The sequence below is a fragment of the Bufo bufo genome, chromosome 3 (genome assembly GCF_905171765.1).
Source record: "Bufo bufo chromosome 3, aBufBuf1.1, whole genome shotgun sequence".
Lineage (NCBI taxonomy): Eukaryota > Metazoa > Chordata > Amphibia > Anura > Bufonidae > Bufo > Bufo bufo.
In genome coordinates this window covers 563,733,901-563,759,348 of record NC_053391.1, presented here as the reverse complement: position 1 = coordinate 563,759,348, position 25,448 = coordinate 563,733,901, and the positions used below count along the sequence as shown (strand labels likewise).

The following is a 25,448-nucleotide window of genomic DNA, read 5'->3' as shown; positions in this document are numbered from 1 at the left end:
GAAAACGGAACAACGGACACAGAATAAAACAACGGTCGTGTGCATGAGGCCAAAAGCTGCAGGTTAGATGCAGTTTCATTCTTTGCATTGGAAATCAGCAATAAAACCTGCCGTATAAATTGACAGGCTGCAGATTTCAGCTGAATTTTTTTTTAACGCAGCATATGGATGAGAATTCTTGTCCACTTTGCTGGTACTGTACAACGCTGCGGATTTGTTGCACGAAAATCCGGATGGGCAAATCTGCAGCTAATCAGTCACGTGTGACTATAAGGCTACGTGCACGTGAGAGCGGGTGAACACATGAATTTTTGTGCAGATTTACGTTTCTGCAGCATATCCGCATCAAAATCCACAATGTCTAACAGTGGTTTTTGGTGCGGATTTGATGCGGTTTTGCTGCACTCCATGCGGTTTTGCTGCACTCCATGCGGTTTTGCTGCACTCCATTGAAAAGGGTGAAATCTGCAGCTAAAACCGCAAACATAATTAACATGCTGCAGATTTGGAAATCCGCACTACAGGCTAATTTCTGCATGGAAAAAATCTGCAAAGGGTACATGAGAATAATCAGAGACTTTGCTGGTACTGTAATATGCTGGGTTTTTTTTGGTAAAAAATCTGCGTGTACAAACTGCACGTATTCTGCGATGTGTGCAGGTAGCCCTAAAGTTCTAAGTCAAGGGAGGTTAAATAGAGGGGCATCAACATGAGAAATTAAATGGTCATACCCATCTCAGACATCGGCGGCATAGTGCAAGGCTTTGCCACCAATGTCACAAAGGTGCGGGTCCCATCTTTGGGACTCGCTCTGATCTCCAGGACAAGGCCCCCTAAAGTGAAGGAGAGCTGACAGCCCATGTGTGGCATGCTCTCCATTCATCCCTATGGGAGTTCCGAAAGTAAGTTGATCAAGCGCGCCTTGGCTATTTTCGGAACAGAGGGCGACTGCACTTGCGCGGTGCACTTTGGTGGACCCGTTCTGGAGATTGGAGCGTGTCCCACGGGTAGGACCCACACCAGTCTGACATTGATGGCCTATCCTAGCGATACGCCATCAATGTCTGAGATGAGACGACCCCTTTAAAGCTGTGTGTGGTCTTTATAACTTGGCGTACAATGCGGTATGAATAGAGTCCGAAATCTAGTGTATGTGACAAAATTAAGATTGTGCTAAAGAGACGAATAAAAAGGGAAAAAGTCAAAAATTCTGGATAATTGCTAGAATATCAATCGCAAGAACGGACAATTCTCAACATCCAAAAACAAGGGAAATCCAAGCACAACTCGGACGGATTTCTACCTGCCTCACAATGGGCATATTTCAGAAACAGAAGATTATAGCTTTCATTCGAGCGGTCAGGTACCAGGGGGCAAAAAACGAAATCTCCAAAAACATTCCCTGTTCACCCCGGTCTCTAATATTCAAAGGAATTGGTTCTATCCTGCTAGTGTTTTTTCCCGCGTTTTTTTTATGCGGTTTTTTGACATGGTTTTTCATCCTGCCCATTCCAATGGGAACTCTGGACGCGGAATCTGTGTGAAGAATGTTCATGTCGCTTCTTTTTTTCCTTGGAGCGTTTTTTAAACCGCAAACGTTAAAAAAAGGGCCCTAAAAATTCTGAAACACGTAAACATGAAACAGGTGTTTTCCCATTTAATTCAATGGAGATGAATAGCAAGCGTTTTTGGTGGGGTTTTAGGCGAAGAATCCACATCTAAGGGCTCGTGCACACTTGCGTTGTTAATTCCGGCATTGAGATCCAGCAGAGGATCCCTTTTGATTTTGCACATCAGGATGCATCCCTTCCGTTAGGATGCGGTTGTGTGAAATCAAAACTGTAAAAACGGATCCGTCACTAAATACATTGAAAGTCAATGGGTGATGGATCCGTTTTTTTAGGGTCCTAAACAAACGGATCCGTCATCATTGACTTACATTGTTTTCAGTGCAGCGGTTTTGTGTCCGGTCACAATGCTGATGGAACGGAAGACGTCCTGATGCATCCTGAACGGATCCCTTCCCATTCAGAATGCATGAGGGCTAAGAGGAAAGTTTTTTTTTCCGGTATTGAGATCCTCTGCCGGATGCAAGTGTGAAAGCAGCCTAAGACCCCTTGCAGGCAAGCGTGAGAGGATTAGGTCCGGATGCGTTGCCGATGCGTTCAGTGAAAAATGCGCAATTTTGCAAGCAAGTTCATTCCGTTTTGTATGCGATCGCTTTCAGTTGTTCAGTTTTTGTCACGCGGGTACAATGTGATTTAATGCGTTTTTCGCATGCGTGATAAAAACTGAAGGTATACAAACAACATCTCTTAGCAACCATCCGTGTTTTTCACGCAGCCTCATTCAGTTTTATGGGGCCACTGTTGCATGAAAAACACAGAATATAGAAGATGCTGCGATTTTCACGCAATGCACAAGTGATGCGTGAAAAACAACGCTCATGTACACAGACCCATTGAAATTAATAGGTCCGGATTCAGTGCGGGCGCAATGCGTTCGCCTCACGCATTGCACCCGAGCTGAAAACTCGCCCGTGTGAAAGGGGCCTTAGACTACTTTCACATCTCCGGCAGGCTGTTCCAGGAATCGACTGAAGCGTTTTTTTCTGTCTGGCCAATCCCGGTTAACAGTCGATGGGGTCCGGCAGGCAGGTGCCAGTATCCAGCAATGGCAGATCTGGAGAAATCCTCTGCCACAGATGTGAAGCTAGCCTAATAAACTCTGTGTGAACATACCCTGAGAGCTATGTGACAACTGATGGGAGAGGCTAGGGGTCTGTCCTAAATTAGTAATCTTTGGGGGTCATTTATCAAACTGGTGTAAAGTAGAACTAGCTTAGCTGCCCATAGCAACCAATCAGATTCCACCTTTCATTTTCCAAAGACGCTGCCAAAAATGAGAGGTGGAATCTGATTGGTTGCTATGGGCAACTAAAGCAATTCTACTTTACATTAGTTTGATAAATGACCCCTCCTGTGTCTATGGCAGTGTAATAGCCTGTGTTGTCCTGACTACATATGTCAGTCCACAGGGACACTGGAGTGGATACAGGATAGAAGTGGAGGCACTATTTAGTGACGGTGTACGGTGTGGCAGCACACACACCGGGACGTCCAGGTGACAGGAGCGTCTATGGGAGGTATTCGCCTCAGTATTCTCCGCGGTTCCAACTATTGACTGCTCTCAGCCAATCAGGAGGGCGGTGGGCGGGGCCTCGGCGACTTTCTCTTGAATGAGGAATGTGGATGAGACGAGCGCTGTCAGATACTCCGTGGTGTCCGGCTCAGCCACCGCACGGTACCGCGTGCCATGTGCACAGGGCACTACTGACCCCCGCAGCCCCGCTGTCGCTGTCCAGGATGGAGCATTTGGCGGGGAGATGGATTCTGTTATTTCTCCCATATCTTGTCATGGAATTTGTCGCCGCTCAGAACGGTAAGTGTGGACGACAGGTGAATGCGGTCGCCGCGCGCTCTGTGTGTGTGTGTGAACGGTCACCTAGTAATGGTGGAGCAGGGCACAGAGGTGACTTGTCTAGGACAGGTTCCTGCCGGGCAGAGGTCATTTGCTGGGCAGGCTGTGACTGGCTGCCCCGTGCAGACACCTTTGAACTTGCTCCGGGAGCAGTGGAACCTGTTCTCTCCTCTCCGCCTTTTGATGCGATTGTTTTCGTAATGTGCTCCTTCTGACCGACCCGGGAAGGCATTGTGTACGGCAGTTTCGGGAAGGTGTGTCTTAAAGGTGCAGCGTTTTATGACTTGTTGGAGAAGAGATCTACAAGTTGTTTTTCTCATTCCTTAGTTTCTTTTTGGCATCATTTGTATTTTTTTAAAAAATTTCTTACCTGCCCATAGCTGTCAGTTCAGAGCCCTATGAAAAAACCAGAATGAGTAAAGGGTTAAGTGCATTCAGGCCTCTGATCTCACACTGCCCACATCAGATGCAGTGGGGTTCAGCCTGGCCCTGGCAGAAGAACTGGCATCAAAGTGGGCAGAAGGACACTCTTCACTGATTGCCTTCTGGGGTGGTGTCCACCTCCTGTCCCTTGGTTGAACTTGGTGGACTTATGTCTTTTTTCAACCGCATTTACTATGTAACTGGTGTTATTAAAGGGTTAAATGAATTTGGGCCAGTGATCTCACACTGCAGACATACAGCACAAGAACTGGCATAGAAGTGGGCAAAGCGGCACTTAACCTGTTCAGGCCAAGCTGAACTGTATCTGATGGGAGGCATCACTGTCTGTGTGTCGGCGGTGTGGGGTCAGCGGCCCGAATCCACTTAACCCTTTAAAAACATCAGTTACCTATTCAAATCTGTGAAAAGTGTCCACTTTGATGCCAGTTTTTGTGCCAAGAACAAGTTCAGGCCAGGCTGATCTCAACTATATATGATGGCAGCGTGAGATTAATTAACCCTTTAAAAACACCAGTTTTCCAACTTTCAAATCAGTAAAAGGTGTCTTTCTGCCCACTTTGATGCCAGTTCTTCTGCCATGACCCTGTTTGGGCCAGGCTGATCTCAACTGGATATGATGGTAGGGGCCTAAATCCATTTAACCCTTTAAATCATCCTCTTCTATGCCCACTTTGATGCCCATTTGTGTGCCAGTCATTTTTGTTTTCATGACGCTTTGAGCTGATTTTACCTCAGGACAACCAAGTGCAAGTTACTGTATTTATTACTGGTGAAAAGTATTGATTAGGAAAATAAGAAATTAAAATACACATGATGTGAATAAGAAACAACTTCAGCTTTGTGATCCATAGGGTTAATAGCAATCCCAGAACCATGAAGGGCATGAATGAGAGCCTGCTGGAGCCCCCTGGGTCCGATATTCCTGGCGGTACCAGAATGCTCGCCGGACCCAATGTGTATTTACCGGGTAGTGGCCAGATCTTAATCGGACCCCATTATAGTTAATGGGGCAGGTAGGCAATGCAGTACTGGTAATACTGGATCCAGAGAGCTCCAGCCTGATACATCTTTTACCACATATGTGAAATCTATCTATATCTCTATCTATCTATTATCTATCGATCTATCTCTGTCTATCTATCTATCTATCTATCTATCTCATATCTATCTATCTATCTATCTATCTATCTCATATCTATCTATCTATCTATCTATCTATCTATCTATTATCTATCTATTATCTATCTATTATCTATCTATATCTCATATCTATCTATCTATTATCTATCTATCTAATCTATCATCTATCTGTCTATCATCAATCTATCACATCTAAATATGATCTAGTATTTGTCTATTATCTATTTCATCTATCCTCTATCTTATCTATCTGTTATCTATTTATGTATCTTTCTGTCTATATCCTATCTATCTCTATCTATCTATTATCTATCTATTATCTATCTATCTATCTATCTATCTATCTATCTATCTATCTATCTATCTATCATCCATCTATCTATTATCTATCTATCTATTATCTATCTATCTATCTATCTATCTATCTATCTATCTATCTATCTATCTATCTATCTATCTCATATCTATCTATCTATCTATCTATCTATCTATCTATCTATCTATCTATTATCTATCTATCTATCTATCTATCTATCTATCTATCTATCTATCTATCTATCTATCTATCTATTATCTATCTCATATCTATTATCTATCTATCTATCTATCTATCTATCTATCTATCTATCTATCTATCTATCTATCTATCTATTTATCTCATCTATCTATCTATCTATCTATCTATCTATCTATCTATCTATCTATCTATCTATCTATCTATCTATCTATCTATCTATTTATCTATCTATCTATTATCTATCTCATATCTATTATCTATCTATCTATTTATCTATCTATCTCATATCTATCTATCTATCTATCTATCTATTATCTATCTATTTATCTATCTCATATCTATTATCTATCTATCTATCTATCTATCTATCTATCTATCTATCTATCTATCTATCTATCTCTCTCTCTCACATCTATCTGTCATCTGTCTATCTTTATGTATATACACGTAGGTCTATACCCCTCTTGCTCAGAATGAGGGCTGTATCTTAACTTCCCGGGATGTGTTCACATTGCCACTTTTTATTTCTGTTGTTCCTCCATTATAGGAGCAGAACGCCAAAAATAATAAAAGTGCCATTTTGCATCTAAACGGCATCCAACGGATCCCGCTGACTATAACGGAGCCCATCGGGTCTCCATCCGGGTGCCGGTCACTTTACTGCTGCATGCTGTGCTAATATGTCCTGCATTTTTATAAGAATCTGTGGCGGAGGCCTCAATCAGATAGGAGCATAGCACAGACTCCTCTAAGGGCTTGTTCACATCAGCGCTGTGTTACTTGTATTTCTGTTTCATCGAATGAACAAAAAACTGAAAAAATGCTCCATTTTAATCCCCATAGGTGGGTGTCCCCCCCCCCCCCCCCCCCCCCATCCCAAAAGAAAGGAATGACAGAAGTGAGTGCAGTCGTTTAGCTGTCCATCCACCTGGTTATGGGCACACATTTGTTTACCCACTTGACCAAAGTTCCAGCCAAGCGCTGCGGGGTGGGGGTAAAAGTCTGTGCCCATGACCACTTGGCACCTTCTCCAGGGCTGGCAGCAGGAAGGCGCTGTTATCAGGATTATGTTGGTGCGTTTGTTGAGAGGAGGTTACTATGTAACCAGAGCGCCGCTCTGAGATTTCTTGAAACATCATCTATTTACTCGTGTATCTCGCATGCAAAGCATTTATGATGCAGCTCTTTGTTGCCAGCTCTCCTGCTGGGGCCGCTTATCCCTCATGGGACCTGTTCTCACACCTTTGTCTAACCTTTACATTTCCATATAGCATTCCTGGTCACCCTGATCCTTGGGGCACAGTGGGTGCTGAGCAGTGAGAGCCGTCCCTTCATTCTGAGGGTTACAGTAGGGGGTGTCTGACCGCCTAATGATATGCCACCCCTTCTTCTGGTGGGAAAACCCTTACATTTTAGAACATCTTGCTTAGATATGCCATAATTTGTTGATAGTGTGGTCTGACTGCTGAGACCCCCACCAATCGCTGGAACGAGGGGGGCTGCAGCATCTGTAAAATTTAAAACCCAACTTATACGTTTTCAGGACCTTCTCCCGTTTTAAAGCTGTGTTCTATTGAAGGGGTTGTCAGGTTTAAAAAAAAAGTTGTCTAACAGCATGAAAGTTGTGTTCTGCAGTGATGATATGCTGTACATGCAAGTGATTACTGCAGCCAGTCACTGGCCTCAGCAGTCTTGGGGCGTACATGCACATGATTACTGCAGCCAGTCACTGGCCTCAGCAGTCTTGGGCCGTACATGCAAGTGATTACTGCAGCCAGTCACTGGCCTCAGCAGTCTTGGGGTGTACATGCACATGATTACTGAAGCCAATAACTGGCCTCAGAAGTCTTGGGCCATACATGCACATGATTACTGCAGCCAGTCACTGGCCTCAGCAGTTATGGGCCGTATATGCACATGATTACTGCAGCCAATCACTGGCCTCAGCAGTCTTGGGCCAGTCATGCATGCAATTACTGCAGCCAATCTCTGGCCTCAGCAGTTATGGGCCATACATACACATGATTACTGCAGCCAATCACTGGCCTCAGCAGTCTTGGGCCAGTCATGCATGCAATTACTGCAGCGAATCACTGGCCTCAGCAGTCTTGGGCCAGTCATGCATGCAATTACTGCAGCCAATCACTGGACTCAGCAGTCTGGGACCATACATGCACATAATTGCTGCAGCCAGCCACTGGCCTCAGCAGTCTTGGGCCATACATGCAAATAACTACTGTAGCCAATCACTGACCTCAGCAGTCTTGGGCCATACATGCAAATAACTACTGTAGCCAATCACTGACCTCAGCAGTCTTGGGCCTTACATGTTAGCATTACCACGGAGTGATCTGCTAAAGTGGTCACATACATGGGTGCCACTGTACTGCTGACATTCAGCAAAGATCAGCAGGAAACACTGAAGCAGTGGCGCGGGAGAGACAGTACAGGTTTTTTTAATCATTTTTCCATTTGTTTTCTTAATTCCAAGCAGTCCCTTTAAGTTGACAGTGTTCTCTGGAACTATATGAATGACGTCTATTGATGAGGCCGTTCCTACCTTCTGGTACATTTTGTGTTGTAGAGAGAATGATCACATATTTTGTAGCTGGCACACAAAGAGTCCATTACTAATTAATTAGAATGAGAAGGAAATAGTCGCATACTGTATACACTGGGGCCAGTACCTGCTGTTATTACCGCTGTTGGATCAGCATATTCCAAACTCTACAAACTTACAATCCAACAGCCGTGTGGTACAACGTTGTGATGTGCCACTTCAATAACCTCCTGTATAAAACAGCTCGCCGGACTGGAATCCCATAAAATCGGTCTGGAAACCATGGGGGCTGATTGTGGGCAGAGGTTGTAGACACGCCGGAGGCCCGTCAGTGAATCGCCAATGTGTGCTGTCCGTGCACACATCTATTGACTTTAATGTGCGTATTCACACATCAGTGGTTTTCCACGAATTGCGGGGCTGTTGAAAGCATGCCCTATTTTATCCGTCATTACAGAGCCCTCATGCGCATTATAGTCTATGGGTCCATGAAAACCACGGAAACAACATGGATGTCATCCGTGTTTGCTCCGCAGTTTTCACGGCCCATTGGTAGGAGTTGTTCTGGACAATAATTTTCAGCCCAGCAGTGTCCGTGGACAAGAACAGCCAAGTAAATGTGCATGCTGGGAGTTGTAGTTTCACAGCAGCTGGAGTGCCGGAGGTTGCTGATCCCTGTTCTATTCTTTCCTTTAAAAAATCAATAGGATCATTTAGGAGTCAATACACAACAATTCCATCGTAGCCGCCATGGCTCTGGTAATAATGGACGCCATGATGCTAGTGGGAACAGAGGCTTAGGGTACTTTCATACTAGTGTTATTCTTTTCCGGTTTTGAAATCCGGTAAAGGGTCTCAATACCGGGGAAAAAAAACGCTTCCGTTTTGTCCCAATGCATTCTGAATGGAAAGCAATCCGTTCAGTATGCATCAGGATGTCTTCCGTTCCGTCCCATGTACTGTATTTGACCGGACAAAGTACTGCAGCTTGCTGCAGTATTTTTTCCGGACAAAATACCGGAACACTACCATATCCGGCATAAATTTCCATTGTAATGTATTAATACCGGATCCGTTACCAAGTGTTACGGAAATTGCCTCATTGCCGGATCCGTCTTTCCAGTCTGCACATGCGCAGTTCTTTCTAGCTTTGAAAAAACGAAGTACCGGATCGGTTATTCTGGATGATACCGGAAAGACAGATCCGGTATTTCAATGAATAAGTCTAACAGATCCAGAAAAAAAAGATAACTGTTTGCATACGGATTTCCGGATCCGGCAGGCAGTTCCAGCAACTAACACCGCTAGTGTGAAAGTAGCCTTATACTGTGATTAGGCAATAAATGCACAACTATGAATTCTGAAAAACCTGTGTAATAATATATGTCTATCAATGTATCGGGATTCGGTTCAGAACTATGGAAACAAGGCGATAACTGGACACTATGGAAATGTAGGTATAGTAAATACGTGTAGCAGAATCCCACTGGGGCATGGCAGATGGAAGGTAAGAGATAGTCGGCCTGATAGACGCCAACAACATATTTCACAATTAGAAAGTATGAGAAATATTTAATGACATCGATAGATATAAAGCAAACAGGAAATTGTAAAGGACGGGTTGTGCAGCCAGCAGGATGCTATGCAAATCTTCTCCACGACCTTGTACGCTGCGCTGTTTGGCTTCATGGTAAGTGGGACACTGGGATGGCTGCATGCTTCTGCTTTGTTCTGATGTGCATGGCAAATCAATGGTGGGAAACATGACCTATTCAATATAAAAAAGACTTTGATCCTCCAGGAAAGTGCTAAATCACATTTGCACTGAAGCATTGGAATAAAGGGCTCTTTGGTAACAGTAGCCTGTGCAGCGCTCTCCCACGCGTTTCTGTATGAAGCGTATAGGAACATATCAGAACCTACAACCGGCTCATGTATCGCTTATTTCTGGATTCTTGTAATAATCTATAACAATCTAGAAATGCAGGGATAAATCATAGCATTCACTGGGGGCCTCGGCAATGCCCAAAAAAAAAAGTTTCATGTGGTGTTTTTGCTGCATATTGTTCCACAGAAACCACCGCAGTCAGATGTTCGCTGCGCATCAATAAGGAATTATTTACGACTACGACTAGTGTGTTCAAAAGAGCCATAAAAAAGTACAAATGTGAAGGAAGCCTTAAAGGGGTTGTCCAGAGTATCTTCTATTTTTCACCAAACTGCCAGAGGCCTAAACAATCTTGCACTTAATTTCTTCAGCCCGCTCCGACCCAGCGCTTTTGATAGGTGATATCCCATACACCGCTGCAGCCAATCAATGGCCACAGTGGTAACGATTCATTTAAATCTCAGCTCATTCTGGGCTTAGGAGTCCAGTGCGTGGTGTTATCAGCAATTGGTAAGTGTGGATAGAGATCATATCAAGTCATTAATAAGACCACCCAATGAATGTAGGAAGAGCAGAGATTTACATGAATAAATGATAAGTTTTATTGAATATTTTCCCACAAAACTATACAGCAATCTGCTCAGCTCCTCCTGCTCTATAAAGTGCTGCAGATTAGACTGCATTTTCAGTGTGACCGGTTCACTTTAATTTGTGCACTATTCATTCATTTCTTTTATAGAATGGACAAATTGTCATGGATGGTTATGCAGAAAACTAGAAGTCACAAATAAAGATCCAACTGACTTGATCCCAAACTAATGAACAAATGGGAGAGCCCTATAAAAACCCTAGTGCTCTCCCTGACTGCTCAGCCCATGCAAAGATCTTTATGGTAGAAAATTGCATGCCCCCGTACCTAGACTGAGTGACACCTGAAAACCCTATAATAGTGAGGGGACACGACCACCGGCTCCCTGCACTCAATACGGAGGGAGTCAGGGTCACCTAAAATCAATCCAACAGGAAAACACAAATAAAGGAATATACTTATCTGAGGAACCAGCAGTTGCAGCATCTAGCAGTGAGCACAATCCAGGAAGTGGTATAAACCGCAAAGTGAAGCAGTATGGGAGGGGATATAAAGGGAGGCGATCACTGCTAATAGATGACAGCTGGGAGAGGGAGGAGAGAAGACAAAACGAAACCAAAACAAAAGATCATCATGCAAGAGGTACTGAAGAACGTCTGTCAGAACTTCTCAGAGATCTGGCGGTGACACAAATACCTCCATAATTATATGTAATATGCTTGTAATGTATATAATGGGGTGCATTAAAGGGGTTTCCAAGATTCTGTTATTGATGACCTATCCTCAGGATAGATGATCAATATCAGATTGGCAGGGTCCGATTCTAGTGAGCATTGCTGCCTCCTCGCAGCTTGAGGATAGATGCTGCCTCCTCGCAGCTTGAGGATAGATGCTGCCTACTCGCAGCTTGAGGATAGATGCTGCCTACTCGCAGCTTGAGGATAGATGCTGCCTACTCGCAGCTTGAGGATAGATGCTGCCTACTCACAGCTTGAGGATAGATGCTGCCTACTTGCAGCTTGAGGATAGGTGCTAGCTCCTTGCAGCTTGAGGATAGGTGCTAGCTCCTTGCAGCCTGAGGATAGGTGCTGCCTCCTCACAGCTTGAGGATAGGTGCCACTTCCTCGCAGCCTCAGGATAGGTGCTACATCCTCGCAGCCTGAGGATAGATGCGGCCTCTTCGCAGCTTGAGGATAGATGCTTGCCGTATCTGAGGATAATAGGTCATCACCATCAAATATTTCGGACAACCTCTTTGATATATTAAAAATTAGGGTGCAGATGGAAAGGAGTATAACTGCAGGGTCATACTATACAGGTTTCTTATGTAGTCTTTAGCCATGGAGACACATAGGTCTGACTAGAAGCTGACCAAGCCATATTGGTTGTCACTGAAAGAAGAGGACAACTCTAGAATATGTTTTTTTATTTTTATTGTAGGTTAAAATACCCTCCGTGGTCAGTTTTATTGACTCATTTTTACGCTTTTTACCATTAAATTGTACTTTGCCCTCTTGTGCTTCTGCTCTGTTACATGATAAGAGGGTCTTTTGATACAATGTGAGCAGCCAAGAGGTGGAGAACGTCTTCTCCCATGTCAGGATTAGACACATTTTCTTAGCTGTGAATCAGCCAGCCACACGTCACCTCTTAAAGTCACAATCAGTCGAATACTCTTTCCATAACAGGTGCAGCGAACTGTAAATTTGGAAATCTGATTCTGATATAGGGGATCCTGGCCCGGGGAAGAAGTGGGAGGCTGTAATGTGTATTAGAGGCTGTAAATTATGGCAGTGCTGGCACCTTCAACAGCAACTGAGTTGGCACTCTTTAAAAGAGAGAGTAACAAAACCCTGGTAGGACCTCACATAACCTCCTGCAATACAGTGTAGGAGTCTGACGGCACAGGAATCAAAGTCTCACAATTAACAGATGACTCGTATTAGTTCCATAGATGCTATTTAAGGCATGAATGTAAATCTACTATGCGAAATAAATTGCAACCGTATAGCTTCATACACAGCAAGGCCCAGATTTGTGCTTCTAAGAATAGTGGACATCCCGGTCTCCGGCAACAGATGTCTGCATGTATCAGAGGACTGGCTAGAGCATGTAGGTCAGGATATGGCTGGAATTCACTCTGGTAGGTTAAGCTTGCCGAGATCACAGGGCTCACTCAGACATGGACTTTGTTTCACAACGTCCCATATTTATTGGAGGTTTTTTATGACTTTTATAATTTGTTTGCTTCATCCAATAACAGCTGTTAAATGATAAGTTGCAAAACTGACCGTGAAATAACAGAATATGCTTGATAAAATGAGCGTCTATACTGCAAAATACCCATCAATGGGATTTCTCTAAACCCCATTCACATGATGTGTATGTGGTGGAGGGGGAATGGAGTTTTTGGATGAATATACCATTACTATGGGGTCCAAAATCCATTGTAATCATTATCCGTTGAGGATTTTTCCACTGGAAGGCCATATTGTAAAGCATTCAAAGATATGAAATGGATTTCTATGGAGATTTTATCCACAGATCTTCAGTATGAACACTAGGAGACCACTAGTACATCCCTGCTTGTTGGTACATATTGTGTGTTCTTCACCCTTACAGGGGTTGTCAGTAATTTATTTATTTTTCACATTTTGCCTACACCCCGAGGGACATAGACGGAAACTATACTCACCTGATCCCCACCACTCAGTTCCAGTTCCCTGGCTCCTGGGCTATCTTCACTGCACTTCTGATATGGACATCTAAGCTTCCTGCATGGACGTGCTAATATGTGCCTCTGCAGCCAATGACTGGCTTCAGCAGTGACATTGAAGTGCTGCTTGGGGATACGTCACTGCTGAGACCAGTCTCAGTCTGCTGCGGTGCACATGACCCCGTCCATTCAGATGTATGAAATTTCTGGAACAAATCAGCCACATGTGAACTTACACTAGGAGGAGCAGGGCACCACCGAATTTACTGTGAACTGACAAGATGTAGAGGTGGGATGTGTGATTATACATGGACTTCTAATGGGGTTGTACCAATGATGTGTAATGCTGAGATATTCTAGAAACTCCTCGTTTCTGGAGACAATATCTTTATCATCAGTTATATATATTCTGTAATGCAGTAAACTAGATCCATTTAATTGTCATTGTGCCCATTGGGGCCCCCAACCTTTGTCTGTCTCATACCTCCATACATTATAGCTGATTTACTTGGTATGATATTGTTGGCATGTACAAAGTCAAGTAACTTTGGATCTGCGGATGTCTTATACCTCATACATGTGATATTATCTTTCAAAAATGGCCGACATCCCACCCACACATTTGTCGGTTCAAGCCCATCAATCCCTTGCTAATGTGGCCCCTTACAATGCCTAGTGAGGTGAGCAATCATGTAGGAACTTGGGCTGCAGACACTAAATGCAAATCTATCATTTCAAATGTCAGCACTTAAGAGGAAACCTGTTTTGCATTGACACTTCTTTTTATTAAAAGGCGTACGCTTTGACATTTATCAAGTTTCAGTGCACTGGCATAAGCAACCTATTCTGGTAAAAATTTCTCTCTCTTTTTTTTTTTTTAAAGGGGCCAGAACATGTTAAAAAATAGAAAGAATCATTCTGCCGATCCATTGCCGCTGATGCTCTACTGCTTTGAACTTTCTGTCCTGGCTCGACATAGCTGGAAATGCTAGAAAAAGCTCACTCAGCTAATCAGTGGCAGAGGTGGGTCACCAGTAAGACTAGTAAAAAGCTGAGTGGTCATTTCAAGCTGCGTCGAGCTGGGACAGGAAGTGTAGAGCAGCAGATACTGGAGCAGAAGCAGCAAGGGATCCTTGGAGGTGAGTAATGATTCTTTGTTATTTTAAGAACTTCTGTGACCTTTAAAAAAAACCAAAAAAAAAAAACCAATGCTTAAAGAGGTGAGATTTACCCCAAACAATTGTTTTCATCCTTCATCTCGAAATAAGTATTTGAAATTTTCGATAGTTGATCAAAAGATCCTTCTGAAAAATTCATCCACGAACGATCTTTCCTTTGACCGATGTCCCTGAGACATGTACTGTAACAGCCAACATGGACTAAAAAAATGTTCACGACTGTGTCTGTGAAATGATTGTGCATTCAATGGTCAAGCTACCTACCTTCCATCTAATGTGTACTACCACTTTAAGACTACCCTCAACAGTATATGGTGGTAATGTAGTAGGGTATTTTGCTGGGAAACCATAAGGTGTTTATTCTGTAATTAGTCTAGCTCACCACATCCAAACACATAAATTACACATGATGAAATACACAGTGTTAGGGCACTGCACGCCTGTGAGGTATTTATGTCCTTGGATTTAAACTGCCTAAAGGCTTGTTCACACGAATGTGCTGTGTTTTGCGGTCCGCAAATTGCGGATCCGCAAAACACGGATACCGCCCGTGTGCCTTCCGCAATTTGCGGAATGGAAGGGACGGGCCTTTATAGAAATGCCTATTCTTGTCCGCAAAACGGACAAGAATAGGACATGACTTATAATTTTTGCGGGGCCACGGAACGGAGCAACGGATTCGGACAGCACACGGAGTGCTGTCGGCATCTTTTGCGGCCCCATTGAAGTGAAAAATGCGGGTAATAGGATCATTCATGTAGACACCTAAATCGTTGTTTGCCGGCAGCAGCCTCTGTTGCGGCAAATACTGTATGGGGACGAGCGATGGCACTAGTGTTCACTCCTTCCCATACTGCAGAAGGGACTGCTGCATGGAAATACGGCTTTCTCCTTCACTGACGAGCAGGCGATTGTCGGGAAGGACGCCTCCTTCCAATAGTCTTCTACTCCATTGAGCAGTGTAGCAGGAGCAGTAGTTAGGACACCGAGAGTCCTCATTGGTGGTGACATTATTTATGCATTAAAGGGGTTTTCCAGGGGAACAGAATGGGTTAAAAATAAAACAGAATGATTGCTCACCTCACCGATCTCCAACTGCTTCTTTAGGTCCCCACTGCTCTCCACCTCCTGATCCCAGATTGGCACACAGCCAATCACTGCCAGGCTATTTCCTATGCGTCGAGTCGGGGCCAGGAAATGGAGAACAGTGGAGACTGGCACAGCGTTGGATGGCAGTGGCAGGGAACTGGTGAGGTGAGTAATGATTTTATTTTTATTTTTACCCATTTCTTCAAACAAAAAGTATTTCCCTGGAACATAAAGGCTAAATGTCTTTCTTCGGTGATGCCCAATACATTGCTTGATATATTCCTATTGTAATGTAGGTAAAAGGATGGTAAATTAGATGGAGATAAGTATAATTTGAGTTACTGGGGCCCACTGATGTATGGGTTTTACCAAACATTTCTTGAGTAACTTTATTAGGCTCTGTTCACCTTTATATAATGGGATCGGTTTTCTCTTTCATTTTTTAAGAAGAAAATGAAAATATGGAATACTATTTGGCTTACTGATTCTGAGTTACAGCCGGTGTCATAGTCAAGAGCAGTACTGACAATTCCAAAGGCTTCAGAGCTGAGATCTTCCAGGATTCAGTGCTGGTTCAGTGTTTGCATTCGACGGGGGAGATTTATAAAAACTGGTACTGGCTTATTTGACCACAGCAACCAATCAGATGTCACCTTTCATTTTTCATAGCTGCTTTGGAAAATGAAAGGTGGAACCTGATTGGCTGCAATGAGCAACTAGGTGAAATTTTCTTTGCACCAGTTTTGATAAATTACTTACAATATGTCTTGAATTCTGGGAAGTGTAGTCTTAGCACCAGGTATTGTGCAGAAATACCATGCAGGAAAGCTAAAAGTGGCCATATACATAAGAGGCAAGTTGTCTGAGCCTGGACCAGCCAACTGTCTTATGGGAGCGTCGGAAACAATAGCAGTTGAAGGTATATGGGCACCTTTAGGGTGAATGCACACGTTCAGGATTTATATGCAGAGAATCCACACTGAAATCCGCGGGTGTTCGCAGGGAAATGGAAAAAATCTGGTAAGGAAAAATAAAATAAATTGACATGTTGCGGATTTTAAAATCCACATTGAAAGAAATCTGCATTGTGTACATGAGAATTTCATATTCTCATAGAATACAATGTGCGTGACCTACGGTGCGCAAATCCATGCGGAAAATCCTATTTGTGTGCATTTAGACTTAGGCTGGGTTTCCATGAGGCGACTAAAATTCCGCCCACCCACAGGGGCTAATGGGCAACTACAATTGAAGGTGATACCTCAGTTAGTCTGAAAATGTATGAGTCCATTGGTTGTTATAAGGGGTCGTCGTGTGCAAATCAGGGTAGCCTCATGGAAACCTACCCTTGGATAAAGTAGCCCCTGTTGCCAAAACAGTGGATCCTGGACTCCGAGTTAGACATTTTCTATACGGTGAGCTGAATTCCTTCTGTTTTTGTAAGCCTCATGGAAATCCAGCCTTACGTTCTCCCTATGCTGTTAGAGATGTATCAAAGGCCTCATGCGCACAAAAGTATTTCTGATTCGCATTTTGTGGATCGGACCCATTCATTTCAATGGGGCTGTAAAAAATGTGAAAAGTACCCCGTGTGCTGTCCGCATCCATCCCGCCAGCCTGCAAAAAAAGATAGAACACGTCTTGTCTATTTTGCGGACAAAGAGAGGACATTTCTATAAATGTAGAAGAATTAAAAGGCGGCATGCACTCAGCCGGGATCCGTTTTATTTTTTTTTAAGTTTACGGACCGCAGAACACATATAGTTGTGTGCATTAGGCCTGGATTTGGATGCATAAGTCGCAATGCATCCACCGAATGTGTAACCATGAAAAGATGAAGGTTTATTGTAAGGGTACTTTCACACTTGCGGCAGAGGATTCCGGCAGACAGTTCCGTCGCAATCCAGAAGCAAACGGATGCATTTGTGAGACGGATCCGGATGCCGATCGGTCTCACAAATGCATTGCAATACCAGATCCGTCTTTCCGGTTGTCATCCTGAAAAACCGGTATTTTTCTTCTTCTCATTTTTAAAGGTCTGCGCAGACTGCAAAACCAGATCCATTTTGCCGGAACACTTGGGGCCGGATCCGACATTAATGTATTTCAGTGGCATTCCGGCTAGTGTTCAGGATTCTTGACCGGAGAGAAAACTGCAGCATGCTGTAGTATTTTCTCCGGCCAAAAAACGTAAGCGGGACTGAACTGATGCATCCTGATCAGATTCCTCTCCGTTCAGAATGCATTAGGATAAAACTGATCCGTTTTTTTCCGGTATTGAGCCCCGAGGACGGAACTCAATACCGGAAAACTTTAACGCAAGTGTGAAAGTACCCTAAGGAATAGGGAATCTGATGAATGACCAGACTGGAGAAGATGGTAAGGTTTTCAGCTGTGACCGCTTTCCACTGTCTGTAGACTTTCAGAGTCACCCCAAGGGGGGCCCTCCTTCACTCAAAAGGCACTTTGTAGCAGTGACACATTCTGCATCCTCTTGTCTATTTTTACCCTCCCAGCCACAATGGATGCTGAGCCTGTCCACCCTCCCCCTGTCCGATTCTGAATCATTGCTCTTTTATGAAGTCAGAAAATAGGCTTGGTTTAAGAAGCTGCTTACACCCTGTAAGGGTCACCATGTAAAAAACATGTTTACTACAGACTGGATTTGTTACAAGGAAGCAATTGATTTTAATTGACTTGGGAGGAAAACCACAGTCCTCCTGGAAGACTATTGCTGGAGCTCCTTAACCATCTACCTGCTTCTTTCTTTAGGCTACCTGCACACATTGTGAAAAACCGCAGTGTAATACGGCACCAGCAAAGTGAATGAGATTTGACATCCTCCTGTGCAGATGTTTAGTGCAGATTTCACCCTTTGCCATTGGAAAGGATGAGATCAGGGCAAATCTGTATCAAAGCATACAAGTTTGCAGTTTTTGGTGGGGAAATGCAGAAAAATCCACATGAAAATCCACGTTCAAGTTCTGTTTGAAAACCTGCAAGTAGCCTCAGTCTTCTTCTTGTGACTTCTATGGTAGCATGACTTTGTTATGTGGTTAGAGAGATAATCGTGTTTGTCTCAACCATGAAAGCAAAGTCAATACTGTCTGGGGGGCTAGGTAAGCCCCCACCAGAAGAACTGAATTTTTGTCCAGCATTTCACACCGGTTGGTATTAGGGCTGCACGATATGGGAATTTTGTGCGATTGCGATTAGGGCCCTAAAAATTGCGATAACGATATGCGATACAATATCTTAAGGGAATTGTGCTAGAGGTCTATTTGCTTGGATTTTCAAGGCAAAAGCACATACAAATTACTGAGAATGCTGAAATGTAGTTATGCTTAACTCCAGAACTGAAATGCAGTGTTTTTCAAAATAAAACCTTTTACTAAATTAAATAACATATTTGCATTACTGCAAAAGTACAAAATACAAAACTTGCCATTTTCTTAATAGCACAGAACAGATAAACAGAATAAATAGAAGAACATTTGTTCATTTAAAATAACGACTTGCCTCCAGCCCCTCCTCCATCGCCGGCCGCGCTGTGCAGCATAGCGGCCGGCGATACATCCGTGTCAGCCACGTAGAAAGTCAACCATCGCTTTATAAGACGCACTGCCATTTTCTTATAAAAGTTTGTCTTATAAAGCGAAAAATATGGTAATACAATTACAGCATTTTTGGGTCGGCCAATTGACGATTGCGATATGGCGATTTATTGCGATTGCTTTGGCGATATATTGTGCAGGCCTAGTTGGTATTCATCTGTCCATTGGAATTTCTGAATTTGAAACCTTTTCAATGTCTTCAATAATCAGTACTGATAAATGGCATCCCTTCACACTGACTAAGGGATTATGTATGCAGCCGCACATCCGCAGAACACGGATACTGGCCGAGCGCCACGCAGAATAGACTTATGGATTCGGACAGCACACAGGTGTGCTGCCCGCATCTTTTGCAGCCCCAGTGAGATGAATGGGTCACACCCAATCCACAAAAAACGCGGATCGTATGCAGACTGAAACTACCCTAAATATGTATTTACTGTTTTCTAATGGATGGATCTAATTTCCTCTTTTCTTTGGAAAGCTTACTCCATTGAGCTCTAGTCTATTACTGCATAGATCCAAGTGTCCACTAGTCACTTAAGGAAGATACTGTATGTTCACCACAAGGCATCAGGTAAATGACTGACTAGTCGTATTGTATCGTATGTACAGTGTCTCTAGCCATTATCCTCCTGGGAGGCCAAACTAGCTTTTCTGCACATGGAGTCAGGGCAGAATGTTTTTCTTATAACACAAAGCAATAGTGCCAAATTCCAGCTGTCATTCAGCACAACTTGTTATATGAACACACCTCACCCCGACCCTAATCTGTGGTAGAAATACCCAGACAACACATTTGATGAATGAGCTCATCTTATTCACTATGCAAGAAGAAAGCATGAACACATATACAAGATGCCAGCTAGCCACAAAATCTGCGGGGTGGGTAATGCTTAAAATAAAGTTGTAACTATAACTCTTTCTAATGCTGAATAATCAAGTGGTGATGTCATCATTTCACATATTATAGCTAACGATTACATCACTAGTTCAAATCTTTATAAATTAAAAGGTCAGACATTGATGGCATGTGGCTGGGATATGCCATCAGTGTCAGATAGTTGTAGGTCCCTCTGGGACCCACTCCTGTCTCCTGAACAGAACCACTGAAGTGAAGGAGAGTGCATCATGCAAGCGCAGACACCCTCCATTCACCACTATGGGAGTTCCGCAAATGAACCCTACAATATGAGGGTCTTCGCAAGATGGCTCCTGTGCCAGTTCTCTGAGGCCAAAACTGCCTTCCCTCACTTCACATAAACACTTGCTTTAGCCAGCAGCTCCCTGCCAGCCAATCAGATTGGATTACTGAGAGACACGCCTCCTCACTATGAAGCCTAATGCAAGCATGCAGTGTGAAGGACCGCCCCTCTGTCTTCTATTTACACTAAAGGGAAGACAGAAAAGTCCTAGCAACAGGATCAGTGGACAGGGACAGGGGACATTAATGAAAGCCGGTATTATAAGGTAATTACAGATCTTTTGACAATCATTGACAGACTAACTCAGGTAAACGTGCCTGGCTCTAATAAACTAGCAAATAAAATAAAATGTGACAGTCACACTTTAACACCATGTGTGTGATGTTTTTGTATGATATTGTAGCTCAACCCCATTCACTCCATGGAACTGAGCTGCAGTACCAGACACTGTATATGGACAGGTGTGGGTCTGTTTCTGGAAGGAAGTAGCCATGTTTTTCTGATCCTGGGCAACCCATTTAAGTGTATGGGTTTTACCATGCTGCGAACTGTAGATCTACAACAGCTGTAGAGACACAGGTTGGCGACCCCTTGGTTAAATGTTGTATTAAATCTGTAATCAACCTGGTGGAATAGTATAGTATAGTAAAATATTTTGTTTCCACTAGTGAAAGATATATAAAAAAAAAAAAGAAAAGAAAAATAAAGCAAACCTCAAAGGGATTAGAAGTGTGCAAATACCAGCATGGTTACTTGGTTAGTCATGTAATACCTCAAGAATTCTACATACATCCTCCTTCTACCACTGTGTAGTGTATATACAGACTAGTACTAGTACTACTTTAGCGCTCCAGACTAAAAAAAATATCAAGGAGCCATTGGCTCCTAACCTGAAAAATTTAGGAGCCAAATAAAATTTTTAGTCGCCCAAATTTAAAATATACATATATAATTACAGTATAATAATAATAAAAAAAAACATGTCTTACCTAGGGTTGTCACGATACCAAAATTTTTATTCGATTTCAATAACATAAAAAAGTATTGCGATACTTGATAAAACACCAAAAAAAGCCTCGTGCAATCCACATTTTATGGAACGTCTGGACCATAATAGAACAGTCAGTCCTATACTATTTTTTTGGGGGACAAGGTGACAAAAAAATGGCAAATTGCGAGTTTTTTTTTTCTGTTACGGCATTCACCGCATAGGAGATATTTTTTAATATTTTAATAGTTTGCACTTTTTTGGACGTGGCGATATGTAATATGTTTATTTTTTTATTGTTTATATATTTTATATGTAAAATTGGGAAGGTGGGCGATTGAAACTTTTAGTATTTTGGTGTTTTTTTTTTTACTTTTTATTTAATAACTATTAGCCCCCTTAGTGGGTAGAACCTGGGATCTTTTCATCCCTTGTCCTATTTACCCCAATAGAGCTCTATTAGGGGAATAGGACCTCACACTCTCCCTGCTGCCCTGGGCATAGTACACACAGCAGCTGGGAGCTTACCATGGCAGCCAGGGCTTCAGTAGCGTCCTGGCTGCCATGGTAACCGATCGGAGCCCCCAGGATTACACTGCTGGGGCTCCGATCAGAACTGCCACTGCCACCAATGAGGAGGAGGGGAGGGGACCCTGTGGCCACTGCTACCAATGAATATAACAATGGGGGGGAGCGCCTGTGGCCACTGTACCACCAATGATTATAATAGTTATAATACTGGGGGGTTGGGGGCACACTGTGCCACCAATGCTTATACTTTATAATACTGTGGTTGCGGGGGGGGGGGGCGCACTGCACCGCCAATGAATATAATTAACACATTAACGTAAGTGAATATAGTTTATGCCTGAATACAAATGCAAGCTGCGGGTGCTGGCCATATCCCATACCCGGCCTCTATGACTGCGTGCTGCGATCCGCCGCAATTAACCCCTCAGGTGCCGCACCTGAGGGGTTAATTGTGGCAGATCACAGCGCGCAGTCATAGAGGCCGGGTATGGGATATGGCCGGCACCCACAGCCTGTGCTTGTATTTAGGCATAAACTATATTCATTGGTGGCGCAGTGGCCACAGTCCCTCCCCTCCTCCTCCCTGCTATCAGTTCATTGGTGGCAGTGGCATTAGCGGCACAGGGTGGAGAGACTGCCTCCTTCTCCCCTGTGCTGCTGAGGAAAACATGGCGCGCGCTGAGAGCAGCGCCTGCCATGTCGGTGCAACTCGCGTGTGTCTGCTGGATGAAAGCCCTTTCTTCTTAAAGAGGCAGAACAGCGGAGGGTCTAGGCGCAAATGACAACAAGACTTCAAAGTCTTCTCGCCATTTTGCAATTCTAAGTCACTTTAGCGACCATTTTGGTCGCCATCTGGAGCCCTGTACTAGGTCAGTATACAGTATGTATATCTATATACTAGGTATCTGTATGCTAGGTCACATAGGTCATGCATGATAGAGGGAGAAGAACATTTATGATCTGATATGAATCTGTATGTGATATTAACTCTTTGTGTGATGATTGATGTCTGCTACTACATAGCAGCAAACATAGTCCGGAGTACTTTGGAACAGATCACAGTGTACCTGCCTTTTTACATTAGTGACTTCAGTTGCACTTTGACATGTACACAAACTCCCCCAGTAATTGCAGGAGCAGGGAACCTTCTGGAAAAATTAATGAATAACAGGCTGTTCAACATCTCTTTGCCTGAGAGTGATTAGTTTGTGAGGATGCCATCACACGCGGAAATGTCTGCAGCTGAAAATCAACTCTGTTCATCTGAATGGGGTTTGCAGAAAGCCATGTGCTTGCCGCCAAAATAAAAAAACGTACAGATCCATGGAGCTGATTTTCAGTCAGAGAAACGTTTGCAATTAAAATCAGACACATGTGATGACAACCTAAGGGTTTGTATACAGAAAATCCGCATGAAAAGGCAATAAAACATGTTTATCAAATTTTGGTGTATTTTTTTCTGTGTATTTTACCAACCCCATTGAAATCTATGGAGAAACCACAATACAGCCAAACAGTTGACATGCTGCGGATTTTTAAAACCGTACTGCAGGTCAATTTCCACACATACAAAGTGTACATGAGATGTGACAAATCTCATTCACTTTGCTGGTACTGTATTATACCGTGAATTTTCTGCACGAAAACCTGAACTGAAAATCCACGTGTAATATGCACTGTGTGCATATAGCATTAGGGTAAATTTACACGGCAGTGTAGATTATGTGGATTGTCCGTGGGGATTTTTGTGTGGTTTCCGCATCAAAATCTGCATGTGTTACTTGTGGATTTTGGTTCAATTTTGACGCAGATTTGCCCCTGATCTCACCCTCTGCATTGAAAATCGGCACAAACAATTGACATGTTGTGGATTTCAAAATCCGCACTGCAAGCCTATTTAAGGGTCCATTCACAAGTCCGTAAGTGTTTTGCGGATCTGCAAATTGCGGATCCACAAAACACGGACACCTGCAATGTGCGATCCGCAATTTGCGGACCGCACATCACAGACACTATAATAGAAAATGCCTTTTCTGGTCCGCAATTGCGGACAAGAATAGGACATGTTCTATTTTTTTCAGGAACGGAATTGCGGATCCCGAAAAAACTGATGCGGATCCCAAAAATGTGGATGTGGATCCTGAAAATGCGGATTCGCATGCGTTCCAGCCCAATTGAAAGTGAATAGGTCCGCAAATTGTGGAACGAATGCGGACCCAAATTACGGACGTGTGAATGGACCCTAAGCACGGAAAAGTTCTGCACAGTGTCCTTGAGACTTTGAAAGTCTTATCTGCTGTATTATGCTGCAGATTTTCCACGCAAAAATTTGCACATAAAATACGTGCGTAATACACACTGTGTGCATATACTTTTATGGGATCAATGAAATAATTTTCCTGCATTAGGTTTCATGCGTGTTAGACCACCTCCACACGCTGTGTATACCATGCGGATGTTCCACTGTGGAACTGCAGGCAGAAGATCCACAGCATTTCACAGTAAGGAAAGGGCACTGGTCGCGTGACACCTGTCGTGGCCAGGATCGCTGCGTAGTGGTGATCCCATAGAAATGAATGGGATCGCTGAAGCTGTCTCAAGAAATCCACCACACTTTGAACCGAGCTGTGTTTCCTTCTCCGTTCAAAGTGCTAGTTCCAGCAGGGAACAGCTGATCAGCAGGAGTGTTGGACCCTCACCGTCCGGATATTAATGACCTATCCTGAGGATATCATCAATATCAGGAGCCTAGTAACCCCCTTTAAACGTTGTGTCGCATCTGTGCAGGTCCGTGCAACAGAAACAGAATCTACATCACCAAGGGAGCTGGTGTAGATTTCAGCTATGATCCACGCCAGTTTCCTGGGATAGTTTATAGTAAATGTAATGCCCCATTTTGCCCACTTTTTGGAAAAGTGGCAGGCAGGGCTCTAAACCCCCAAAAAGTCTGTGGCGTACATCAAAGTTTGCAACTTTTTGACGCCCATTTTCTGTCCTACAGAATGTCCCCCGTAACAATGCAATGAAATTCCCACACCAATTGCCAAGCCTTACTGTAGAATTACTTTCCTACTGGGTCACATCTATGTCTGCCCGGAGACATGTGTTCCTCTAATAAGGCTGTTGGCATCTGGGTATGGATGGTATGTGGCAAGAATATGAGCTGACTGCAGGCATAGACTTAGTCCAGGGGGCGGCAGCTGAGTGGGTCGGGATGTGTGTCCCCAGTGTAAAGTGCTATTACTATCTTGGTTTTTAATAAAATATGTAGCAGAATAGAATTTCATACTTGTCCGTTTCCAGTATGGGTTGGTGGCTGACTGTGAACTTGCGGGACATGAAACAGTGAAGCGTTCCAACTCTCCCAGCATTTTCAATAGCTGCCATTGTTACACAGAGCTCTTAATCAATACAGGCATGTGAATGATTAATGACCGTGTCATTGGCATTAGCACTGGGGGAGTAGAAAGGGAATAGCACGCATGCAGGCGGCATATTCTGATATTTTT

At 43.5% G+C, this 25,448-nt stretch overlaps 1 protein-coding gene across 1 annotated transcript in view; it reads left to right on the top strand.

Annotated features, from left to right (window-relative positions):
* The first annotated feature begins 3,259 nt into the window (after positions 1-3,259).
* The window catches only part of ERBB3 (erb-b2 receptor tyrosine kinase 3), a 91,430-nt gene continuing 69,241 nt past the window's right edge, over positions 3,260-25,448 (top strand). The window contains exon 1 of the mRNA XM_040425574.1: positions 3,260-3,441. Coding sequence (XP_040281508.1) covers positions 3,366-3,441 — 76 coding nt within the window. The 5' untranslated portion in view covers positions 3,260-3,365. The remainder of the gene's footprint in view (positions 3,442-25,448) is intronic.